The following is a 12,630-nucleotide window of genomic DNA, read 5'->3' on the forward strand; positions in this document are numbered from 1 at the left end:
TCCTTTCATGGATGGGTACCAGCAACAACCCCCATCCTTTCATGGATGGGTACCAGAAACAACCCCCATCCCATGGATGGGTACCAGAAACAACCCCTATCCCATGGATGGGTACCACATGTTCCATACATGTAACCTCTATCTTCTCTTTCTCCAGCGACCCAACACTGCCACAGCACAAAAAGGGTAACCCCTTACCCTTGCGTGCACCCCCACACCCTCAGGCCTCACTGTATGCCTTCTTGAAGGTACCGTGCCCACAAAAAAAAAACGTCCCCACATCATTTAGATGTACCACATCGTTCAGATGTACAACATCACTTCCAAGATACCTCCATGTAGCCACATCCAGCTCTCTGTGGCGTATGGCCAACCCCCGTTTAGCTGAAAAAACCTGCTCATCTCCTTATACGGGCCCTGTCCACCTTCTTAACCGAATGTGCCCACTGCCGTGACATCCTGCCCACCAGAGCAGACCGAACTATAACCATACCTGGATAAGCCGTTCATAAACATAAATTCACATGTTTACGTCACAATTATTGTCTCTCATACATCTGGCTCCCATACAGTTTTTTCCCCCAGATGCAACATCAAAACACCTCCGGGGCCCTATACAAACAGGGAGAACCTACGTACTTCCCCCAACACCCTGTTCCACCACATGCCTGGGACCCTGATGCACCTGACCTGAGCCTCCAGCTTGGGGATACATGACTGCCTACCGTTCGGCCGAACCACCGCTATTCTGACCCCCAATAAACTTAAGAATGACCAAGTACACAAGCTAGGCCCTCCTCGCGACCTGTGAACAAAATTAAATAACAGCACAAACCACCTAAAATATCGATCACCAATACATTATAACAACAGCCCAAAGTCCTGTGAGACATATTACCGCATCATCTGTGAGCGAATGCACACTTACATCTATCTGAGTCCCACTTACCAATGCGCCAGACTGCGTCCTGTCTCAGACCTGCCCTGGACGCCTCTGTGGCTGCCCCCATCCGAAAGGAATGAGCAGAAGCAAACTTTCCGGATAATACCCAGCTGCTAACCCCATCTTGTCACCCCGCTACCCCAGGAACTTTGATAAGGAAGCACCTGTCCTCATGTAATAGAAAGGAAACCGCAACCCCCAGGCCGCATGTCCCGATCAAAGAAAACTGTTGCAAATGCTGCCTGTAATAAAGCCCATGCATAACGAGAGCTGTAGACCTTATTCAAACTAGAATACAAAGTGTGAAACATCTAAAAGGAGACCAGGAGCCTCCCCACTCTCTACTAATGCCCATCCTCTACCCCTACACCGTCTGTTTCCCCAAAAACTCTGTGTTATGGTGCCGTTGCCTTAGTCACTTAAAAGAAAGGCCAAACCAGCCAACTTGTGGTAAATGGCAGCTGCCAAGATACCCCATTCCGATAACATATTAATAAAATGGAGAACTGCATATACTAAGGCATGACCAGACGGGGCCACCAATTCCTGTTAAGCAAACCAACCATTCATGCCATGCCTTTGGAGTAGGCACACCAATTAGCCCTGCTGAAAAGTTGCTCGAACCTCTTTGCTGCAGTCCCAAAGTAACCACCCGCTTCTCATGCCAAACACCCGGACCCTGTCCCAATGAAAACACGACAAAGCGGCAGCCAAAGTGTTAACAATACCTGATAAGTGTACAGCATAATGAATGCATCCCTTGAAAGCAGCACAGTACCCAATGGCGCAACACCCTGACAACCAGCCCGGATGCCGCTGTCAGTCGACTAACCACCTGTACTACCCCCAGATAGTCCCTATTTACAACAGACCCATTGGTTGCTGAAGGATTCCACCCCACATTTTTAAAGGCTACTTCCATTGGGACAATCACAAGAAACCAGGTTCTGCAGTCACCCGGCCCCGAAACAAGCTGGGGGCCACCGAGCTGCGCTCAATAGACCCTTGAAACAAGGCCGCAATCCCGTGGAGCCTGTAGAACATGTGAATAGTTCCAATTCACAATCGCTGTTGGGACACGACATCCCAAAGCACGCCCGCTGAACTCCTCTAGGAAATACTGCCAACACCAGCAAGAACACCCTGTACCCCTTATTAAGGCCCACCAAGTGAGTGAGAGCCCGTAATCACCATATTGTAGTTGACGTAATTGTACCTTGCGTCCTCTAAAAATCCCTTCACCTCGTCTGTAGCCTCTCTATCTCTGTCCCTAGGCAGTGCGAATTCCATCCCAAAAGAATCTGCTTCAATTCCCAGTAATGTAATGTTTGCCGTGGGGCCCTCTTTTTCCCCCGGGGGTTGAGGGAACAGCTGAAACATTCCCCCAGACGTATAACATCCCCAACGGGGCGGTGCGAATATTGGAACCCACCGGGCCAACACCTCCAAACCCATCCAGGTAATGCATGACCAAGTCAATACCTGAAACATCCCGTACTGCCCCTAAGAAGGAGCTAAATGTTTTGAAGAAGGCCACTTGATGGGACAACCCATCCGCCGTCAATAATCCACATACTCTGCCCCCATTATATGCAGCCATCAGCCAAAAGCTGGCTGGATGCCCAGCAATATCCAGAAGGCCAATTCAATGTCCTATTTTTCCACGACTGACCCTTACCCATACCGCCATTCCCATGCAACCGCTGCATCGAAAGAACCGTACAGTACTCCCCCCCCCTTCAGGAGCAATTGATTCACTGACCGACCCACCATTCGGCAAGACCAGGTGATGAATAATCCAAACTTATGGAGCTCTTTCTAGGGAACCACTTCCAGTGGAGAGACCACACATTCTGGAAGAGGCCTAAGAACAATGGAGGGGGGTGGGGGCTGGCCCATGACCCTGCCGTAAACTCCTAAGTCCCCAGTTACCCAAATCACTGCTAGATGAAGCAGGGCCGCCTAAAAAATCTCAGCCTCGGGTGGGATCGTCATCAATCAACCAGTTATTATAAACCCGTTATAGAAAAACCGGCCCTTAACATTTTACCCATCCTTTTCCTCTCTTAAAAAACTCTTGGACAGTGGATGTGATCCCGCCCCGCCTGAACACATGTGTTTGACTCACCAGTTTGCCTGAAAAAATTTATTAAAAGCCCCGCAACTCTATAATCATCTTCATCAACCGGCTGATGTCATACGAGCCCAGCGTAGGGGCGGTCAGACGGCCCTCCGTTGCCAAAATTATTCGTCATACCTGAGCCAAGCTACACCACCCTAAGTCCTGTGTGCAACACTAATGGTCTACCAACCAATGAACCGAACAGTGTTCGGGGTCCTTTTCCCTATTACGCTCGCTCATATGGTAAACACCTGCAACCAAATCGCCAAGCTACGAGGAATCAACTGATATCTCCGTTGTTCCTAGTCCCCACTTCTTGCTGCCTTCTAGTTTCCACCTGGCCAGGTTGAACTACTCAGAAGGCGATAGCGTGAATATCTCTACTCATCCACCTTTCAAATTTTCTATTATTTTCCTTAGCACATGGGGCCCCCAGGGAGGCCCTCGGACAAATGTATACTTCACCTTTCGCGGAATCCGACCGAGTCCTCTTTGCCGTCCCCTGTCTTGCCCTGGCTATCCGGAGCCCACGCGATAAACCAGGGGGCTAACCTACCGTCATAGCTGTCCCCGTTGCAGTCGCAGAATTGTCGCCTGCAACCCTGGGGGGGGTGCCCTCTGCCAGAGGTGTGGCATGCGTCAGTGCCCATTCCTACCCCCGACTACTTCCTGTGCCTGGCTCAACGCGCTGCACCAATTCCTTGAGCTCAACTGCTAACTCACCCAGCCCCCCACGGTTCCTGTCCGGAGTCCTGTCTCATTCGGCGGTATGGGGTAAACCTGTACCCCTGGCTCCTGCAATTACCTTAACCTGATGGCCCCTATCTACCACCCTGCCCAAAATACTATGCATTAAATTAGAAATAAAAGGAAAGATTCGCTCACCAGGCTGCCCAGGCCGGGGCCCACCAGCCGTCACTGCGGGAACCACCGTCGCTGGATGTCCTTGTTCATCGCCACTCTCCGACCCAGACCGTTCACCTTCAGATCTGTCGCTGTCCATTTTCATCCTACCGACCACCGGCTGCATACCTCGATGGACCCGCTCCGTTTTTTGTGGGTCTGCGGTGCTGTACTCGCCCCACTCTCCGACCCGTCCCGCCAAACCCCTCTCGTTGTCCCTCGTGACGGGCTCCTGCGCCTACTGCTGGGCTGTGTCCTCCTCGCCCGACCTCCGCCGGCGTGCCCCCACCACCCTGTGTTCCTCGTGAATCCTCTACGGGCTGTGTGGGGGTGTGTGCCATGCTGGCTGTCTCTCCCCCATCCCGAAGTTAGTCTTCCCTCGCTGGGCCAGCTGGCAGCCCCGATCCTCCCCCGCAGCCACCGGCCATCTGCCCTGTGCATCCGTGACCAGCCATGGGAGAGGAGCCGTGCTCTGTACAGGGCTTCCCCCCCCGGCGCTCCAGACTGTCTGCCGGGTCCCTCTCCACTCTCTGCAATTTGTCCTCTTGCTCCACTGTGCTCTGGGGGTCGGGGGTTCACTCCCCTCCGCTACTTGCAGATTGTGAGCCTGCAGGGGCCTGCAGCTGAGCTGTACCATAGCAGCGGCCGTGACCGCCGCGCACGAGGTGCCGCCGCACGCCCCCCTGTCTGTTACCTCTCCGCCGTCTGCCACGTCTGCCATCCGGGCACTCAGCCAGGCCGCACCTGGTGCGGAATCTGCCGCTCTAAGCTGTTTGGTTTAATAGACCACCAGCGCTGCAATGCTGCCTGTGACATGATGGGACCCGGAGCGGAGAGGGTGAGGCGTCTAATCGCTTCCTCCTCCGCTCTTCGACTGACGTCACTTCCCCCTCTCCTTCCACTCTTCGGCTCTGAGCACCGCCTACACACAAACCCTTCCCCTTTTCTAAAAGGGGAAACACCGCTCTTGTACGGCAACTGTGCTGTCCAGCACTGTCATGCCGTCCCTGCGCCCATTTCTCTTCTGTCCTTAGCTCCGGGACTCTCTTACCTACTGATTTTCATACATAAGTAAGACCCCTTTTAGACGGGGGGGGGGTCTCTGTAAAGTGCACCTGATTGCTCGGGGGGGGGGGGATCTCTCGCTGATCCCCGCTGAGCATGTGGATGACAGGTCCATGTCTGCTCTGCATAGGGCAGCCCTGTTGTTCTCTATGGGGCGGTTGTATGGAAACTGACTGCCTGTCCGTTTCCATCTGACTGTCAAACGATCTGCCGGACAGACTGGGAACAGATCCCCCACCTGTCTGTTTTTGGCAGACAGGATTGGATCAGGTACGGGCGGGTGTCAGCGGACATATGTGGCAGACATCCGCCGCTCCATAGAGATCAATGACTGGTCCAATCAGGTGCGCATGAAAAACTGATTGGATCATCCGTGTGAAACCAGCCTAAAACACATTTGCTTTAAGTTCAGCTATCTCCTCCACCCATAGAATATAACAGATGGGTAAACATTAAAATGATTTTGACATGAGATGAGATTCAACAGGTAAGTTTACAATTTGAATGCTTGTAAATGGGTTGAAGGAAAGATGCATAAAGACTTATTGAATTTAGCTCAATTTGTGCAATAAAGCAATTATTTTAAAATGATACATTTTAGCATTTAACTCCCATTACAGTGCCTGGGTGCAATCCACTCTTTTTTTATGAGAATCCTTTGGTTTGCAATAATCATAAACATATCTTACCCACAACTGACTCTGATCACCAGTTTACAATGATACTATCATCAAGACAGAGACGGGATCTACAAATAGAACAAGCTTCACAGTGATAGCCAAGTGCATTTTTCTCCCTAATGCCTGGTACACATGAGCAGAAAATCGGATGAGGACTACGATCGTATGATAACCTGATCATTAATACACAGCTTTCGATATTCGATCACAACAGTTCATCCGAAATTATCTGAAGGGACATACATGAAAAAAATGTTGTATCATACCAGAACAAACGATTTTTATTTAACCACTTGCCGGCCAGCCGCCGCAGTACTACTGCGGCAGAATGGCACGGCTGGGCGAAACGACATTATGTAACGTCGCTTCGCCCTGTGGCCACTATGGGGTGCACGTGGCGCGCCCCCCAAGACCCCCGAGCCGATGCGAGTGCCTGGCGGGCTCCCGCTATCGCCGCTGAGACACGGAGAACCCCGAACTGTGTGTGTAAACACACAGTTTCCGGTTCTCTGACGGGAGAAGTGACAGATCATCTGTTCATACAGAGTATGAACAGCGATCTGTTATTTTCCCTGCACAGTCCCCTCCCCCCTTCAGTTAGAACACACTCTAGGGAACAGATTAACCCCTTCACTGCCCCCTAGTGTTAACCCCTTCACTGCCAGTGACATTTTTACACTGATCTCTGTATTAATGCCAATGGTCCCAAAAACGTGTCAAAATTGTCCGATGTGCCCACCATAATGTTGCAGTCACGATAAATCGCAGATCACCGCCATTACTAGTTAAAAAAATAATAATAATAAAAATGCTATAAATCTATCCCCTATTTTGTAGACGCTATAACTTTTGCACAAACCAATCAATATACACTTATACACTTATATACACTTATTGTGATTTGAAAAAAACTGTTTTTTTATATATTTTTGGGGCATATTTATTATAGCAAAAAGTAAAAAATATTGCATTTTTTTCAAAATTGTCGCTCTTTTTTTGTTTATAGCGCAAAAAATAAAAACTGAAGAGGTGATCAAATACCACCAAAAGAAAGCTCTATTTGTGGGAAAAAAGGAGGATCGCGCAACTGTCAGTTAAAGCGACGCAGTGCCGAATCGCAAAAAGTGTTCTGGTCAGGAAGGGGGTAAAATCTTCCAGGGCTGAAGCGGTTCATCAGTACTGTATTCTTTAAAAAAAAAAAAAAACGGAAGCGCAAGACCACGCATACTCGAAAATGAAAAATTACATTACAATACAATACAACACATTACATCACTTTGGAAGTTGTATTCTGTCCTATGAGAATTTTCATACCAGGGCATTTTTTTTTTCCAGTTCGGTAAAGTCTCCTTTACACATTATACCATTTAGCACATAGGTGCTCAACCTGTGGTCCTCTAGCTGTTGCAGAACTACAAGTCCCATCATGCCTCAGCCTTTGGAAGTCATGCTTGTAACTCTCAGCCTTGCAATGCCTTATGGGACTTGTAGTTCCACAACAGATAGAGGGCCACAGGTTGTGCACGTATGGAGCATTTGTAATTTACCCTAACGTATTGTATCTTTTTTTTTTTTTTTTGGCAGATAGAGCTTTAATTTGGTAGCATATTTGGATACATACAGTATATGTTTTCCTTCCTTGGTTTTCATTGGGAATAAATAGTAAAAATTCTAAAAATAAATAAATTTCTTGTCATTTTTCCCAACACATCACTTACATAATTTGCATACCTCCATGTTTTTACCCCAAAATATAATCATCAAAGTCTGCTGATTAAAATGATATCACATTAGTGGAACTTTTTGTAACCTAGCAGAACTGTAACGTTCAAAGTGAAATGCCTTTTACTTTTCTTTTCAACTCCACATTGTGGCACCCCACAAACTCCAACATCCTCTTGGTTTTGAGGATGATGCCCCATTTTGAGGGGACAATGGCATACCAAATAACAACTGGCCATGACCTATCATTTAGCAACAGTAGCACTTTTGTCACCAAATGACAAATCCCTAGCCAGCTGGGTGACAAGGTGCAATGCAAGCTATAGTTCATGAGGAAGGGGGTGTGCATTCTCTGGCTTCCCTTTCCTGACCACCTACGTTGCATGCCTTGATACCAGCCTGCTATTATTTTTTTTTAATAAAAAAGTATACTTTTTTGAAAAAATGGGGTAAAAGGTGTGGGGTTCCATGTAATATTCATATCAGGCCTTATTCAAGCATTCAGGCATGGGTGGTCAGGAAAGTAAGGAGTGTGAAGGGGGACTTATCAGAATCTGAAAGCTCCCTTTTTAAATAAACATATGCAAACAAACCTTAATGCCCAAACCCAAATTTGCAGCTTTGACATGTGTTAGCATAACTATCACTATCATTGCAACTACTAGTGTATTCAGGTGAATTATACCTTATTTTTTCAGGACAGATTTGGCTTTCATTTGGTGGTAAATGTTAATGGATATCTTTTGATTTTGCTTTATTATAAAAAGGAAAGCTGGGCCAAAATAGTAAAAAAATATGTAATTTTTTGAACTTTAGCTGTATATTTTTTTGCCAATACCATGACCCGCCACCCAAAAAATCTACAAAATATATTCGCCTACTTTAGACAATCCCAGTGATACTACATATATGTGCATTATTTGTTCTTTGTACCTGTAGTAGGGCCAAGAAATGTTTTTATTTATTTTTGTCCTACCTTAACACACTGACATTAACCACTTCAGCCCCAGAAGGATTTCCCCCCTTAATAACCAGGCCTTTTTTTTGCGATACGGCACTGCATCGCTTTAACTGACAATTGCGCGGTCGTGCGACGTTGTACCCAAATAAATAATAAAATAAAAACATCCTTTTTTTCCACAAATAGAGCTTTCTTTTGGTGGTATTTGATCACCTCTGCATTTTTTATTTTTGGCGCTATAAAGAAACAAAGACCGACTATTATGAAAAAAAAAAACGATTTTTTTTTTAACTTTTTGCTATAATAGGCGGCAGATACTAATACTTCCCCTGTCGGAACGGGAAATCACCTTGTTTACAAAGGCAGATCCCCGCTCTGCCTCTGTACTAGGCAATGGCGGGTCGAGCTCACCCACGACTGCGCCTGCGCGAGCCGCTGCGCGAGCCGCCGCGCAGCTACGGCGATTTGCGCAGGAGAGCCGATCTGCCGCCATCGGCAAGTGGTTAAAGTGTTACTAAACCCAGAACCTGCATTCACGATATCTGGTCTCCCACAGTACGCAGAACATGGAAATGCAATTATTTTAGTAACTATAAACTGCTAAATACCTTTTCTCATCAGCAGTAAATAGCAGTCTTGTGACTTCTATCAGTGTCCAGCCAAGCACTGGTTAAAGCTTGTAGGAGTAGTTTTCTGACTGTCCTATGAGACTGCAAGACTCCTGACCCTCTGTCTGGACAGTGCTAATTGGCCCTGCTCTGATCACATGCACCCTCCCAAGATAAAAAACCTCTCTAGCAATACACACCAAACTGAGCATGTGCAGCCTGACTCCATAGAGTCTGTGTTATCAGGAAATAGGGAAAGTGGAAGGAGAGGAGGATCAGAGAAAGCAGGATCAAACAGCCTTTTTACACAATGCGGAGAATTAACCCCTTAGGTTCCACATTGAGTATAAAGCATGCTTTACTGTATATAGAGACTGATTTTACTGTTTTGGGTTTAGTAACACTTTAAGCCTAGTACATGGGATAGGAATATCGCACAAATAATCGTTCATTTTTTATTAGTTTTTTTGCATGCTAGTCTCATATCTGTTATACTGTATACTGTTGTGGGTTTAGTAACACTTTAACACTCACACTGACACTAAATATAAAACCTTTTTTTCTTAAAACACACTGACCCTACACTGCCATTAACTGATCATAACACTGCCACTAATACTGACTACTGACATCAACACACATTTACACTGCCTCTCACTAACCATAACACTGACACTAAGACACCTTTCACACCGAGGGCGTTTTGCAGGCGCTATAGCATTAAAAATAGCGCCTGCAATCCGCCCTCAAACAGCTGCAGCATTGTCTCCAGTGTGAAAGCCCGAGCGGCCGAAATGCGCCACTAATCCGACGGTAAAACGCCGCTAAAAATAGCAGCGTTTTACCGCCGACGCAATGGGCGGCCCGGTGTGAAAGGGCTCTAACTGACACACTGACACCAATTACCACTTATGCCCCGTACACACGGTCGGACTTTGTTCGGACATTCCGTCAACAAAATCCTAGGATTTTTTCCGACGGATGTTGGCTCAAACTTGTCTTGCATACACACGGTCTATCAAAGTTGTCGGAAAATCCGATCATTCTGAACGCGGTGACGTAAAACACGTACGTCGGGACTATAAACGGGGCAGTGGCCAATAGCTTTCATCTCTTTATTTATTCTGAGCATGCGTGGCACTTTGTGCATCGGATTTGTGTACACACGATCGGAATTTCCGACAACGCATTTTGTTGTCGGAAAATTTTATATCCTGCTCTCAAACTTTGTGCGTCGGAAAATCCGATGGAAAATGTGTGATGGAGCCCACACACGGTCGGAATTTACGACAACAAGGTCCTATCACACATTTTCCGTCGGAAAATCCGACCGTGTGTACAGGGCAATACACTGACAGTAACACTCAGTAAACTAGATCAAGCCCCAATCTTTTTTTTTTTAACAGACCTTTTATGTATAGACTTCCCTAGTGAGGAGAAAGAGATACAATGTATCTTTTCCTCTTCACAAAGGAGGAAAAACACAGGGGTAAGCTATAGAGTGACTGATCACTGTGATAGCCAATCACAGACTATCACTGTGATTGAGAGTCGGTTCTTTTGGTTCCCGATCATCACTGGCCACTTGTTCTCAGTGCTGGGAGCAAGTGATCGAGCACGCTCCCAGCACAAACACAGAAAAAGATATATGCCAGGAATAAAGTCTACTTCCTGGACACCACATACATCTGTTTTGCTGTCATTAAGGGGTTTATTTAAAAATTCCATGAAGAAAAGCTGTAAACAATGTCCCCCAATGAAGATTCATCTTCAGTCGTGTTGTCCAGTGATGCAGATCCAGCATCAATCATGATGATCTGCTGCCACAACAACTTGCCACCAGGCTATCACTTCCTGTTGCATGACTGTTGCATAATGACAGAGCCCTGACCAGATGGTGTTTGTAATGCTGGGTGATGCCATTGACCAAACTCTTACCATACTCATGACTATATATCTTTGATTCATGTGTAATTTTTTTTCAGTGTGTTTTTTTTATTGACACTTTTTCCCTAGGTGAATGGGTAGGGGTACCATGTACCTCATACTCATTCACATAGGGTGGGGGGCCGAGATCCGGGGGCCCCCTTATTAAAGGGGGCTCCCGGATTCCGATAAGCCCCCCTCCCGCAGACCCCGACAAACAACGGCCAGTGTTGTCGGGAAGAGGACCTTGTCCTCATAAACATGGGGACAAGGTGCTGTGGGGGGGGCCGCAGCGCGCCCCCCTTCCTCAAAGTACCCATCCCCCATGTTGAGGGCATGCGGCCTGGTACGGTTCAGGAGGTGGGGGGTGCTCGCTCGTCCCCACCCCCTTTCCTGACCTGCCGGGCTGCATGCTCGGATAAGGGTCTGGTATGGATTTGGGGGGGGAACCCCACGCCGATTTTTCGGCGTAGGTGGTTCCCCTTTAAATCCATACCAGACCGAAGGGCCTGGTATGCCCCTGGGGTGCGGACCCCCACGCAATTTTTTTTTTTAATTTTGGCATGGGGGTCCCCTCCGAATCCATACCAGACCCTGGGGGGACCCCACGCTGTTTTCTTTCACGATTTTTTTTTTTTTTACATTGAGCGGGAAGTCAAGTGATGACTTATAGGTTGTTAACCACTTCAATATCAAACACTTTTGCCTCCTCCCGCCCAGGACAATTTTCAGCTTTCAGCGCTGTCACACTTTGAATGACAATTGCGCAGTCATGTTACACTGTACTCAAACAACATTTTTATCATTTTGTTCCCACAAATAGAGCTTTCTTTTGGTGGTATTTGATCAACTTTGCAGTTTTTTTTTTTTTTGCTAAACAAACTAAAAAAGAACAAAATTTTGGGAAAAAAAAATTTTTTTCTTTGTTTCAGTTATAAAATTTTGTTTTCTCCTTCACTGTCGGGCACTGATGAGGTTGTACTGATGAGGCGGCACTGATGGGCACTGATGAGGTGGCACTGATGGGCACTGATGAGTTGGCACTGATAAGGTGGCAGTGATGGGCACTGATGAGGATGCACTGATATGTAGAATTGATGGGCACTAATGTGCGGCAATGATAAGCAGCACTGATGGGCACCAATAGGCGGCACTGATATGCAGCACTGATGGGCACTGATAGGCGTCACTGATGGGCACTGACTGGCAGCACTGATAGACACTGACTGGCGGCTGTGATGGGCACTGACAGGCAGCTGTGATTGGCACTGACAGGTGGCACTGATGGGCAGCACTGATGTTGAGGTACTGACAGGTTTTACTGCTGGGCACCGAGATGGGCACTGTGGTGGGCACTGATTAGCACCGATATGGGCACTGATTGGCACTTTGATGGGCACTGTGAGCTGTCTTTTAATTGGGGAACTGACTGACAGCTGAGGTGGCACATCTGAGGTGTTGTGGCACATCTGAGGGGGCTGTGCTAATAATCAATGTTCTGATTATCAGCACAGACCCCCCCTCTGACAAGGAGAGCCGCCGATCGGCGGTACTTGCGTTTTGAATGCAGGTCTAGTGAAATCTATTACAAGCAAAATGCTGCATTTTGCGGGAAAAAAAGTCCCCGACCCTTTCCAAAAACGCAGAGGCACAAAAATGCATTGATGTGAACATGTTCCATAGGAACCCATGTTAAAAAA

The 12,630-nt window shown here is 47.2% G+C and overlaps 1 protein-coding gene across 2 annotated transcripts in view; it reads right to left on the minus strand.

Moving 5' to 3' along the window:
• Positions 1 to 12,630, minus strand: part of LG02H1orf162 (linkage group 02 C1orf162 homolog) — a 98,464-nt gene that overhangs the window by 53,621 nt on the left and 32,213 nt on the right. Inside the window, exon 1 of one of the 2 annotated variants that reach the window (XM_073615745.1) lies at positions 3,951 to 4,824. The exons of the other annotated variant lie outside the window; for it this stretch is intronic. Coding sequence (XP_073471846.1) covers positions 3,951 to 4,095 — 145 coding nt within the window. The 5' untranslated portion in view covers positions 4,096 to 4,824. Of the gene's footprint in view, positions 1 to 3,950; positions 4,825 to 12,630 lie in introns of those variants that run through there. 2 annotated transcript variants of the gene reach the window in all.

The sequence above is a fragment of the Aquarana catesbeiana genome, linkage group LG02, assembly GCF_042186555.1.
Source record: "Aquarana catesbeiana isolate 2022-GZ linkage group LG02, ASM4218655v1, whole genome shotgun sequence".
Lineage (NCBI taxonomy): Eukaryota > Metazoa > Chordata > Amphibia > Anura > Ranidae > Aquarana > Aquarana catesbeiana.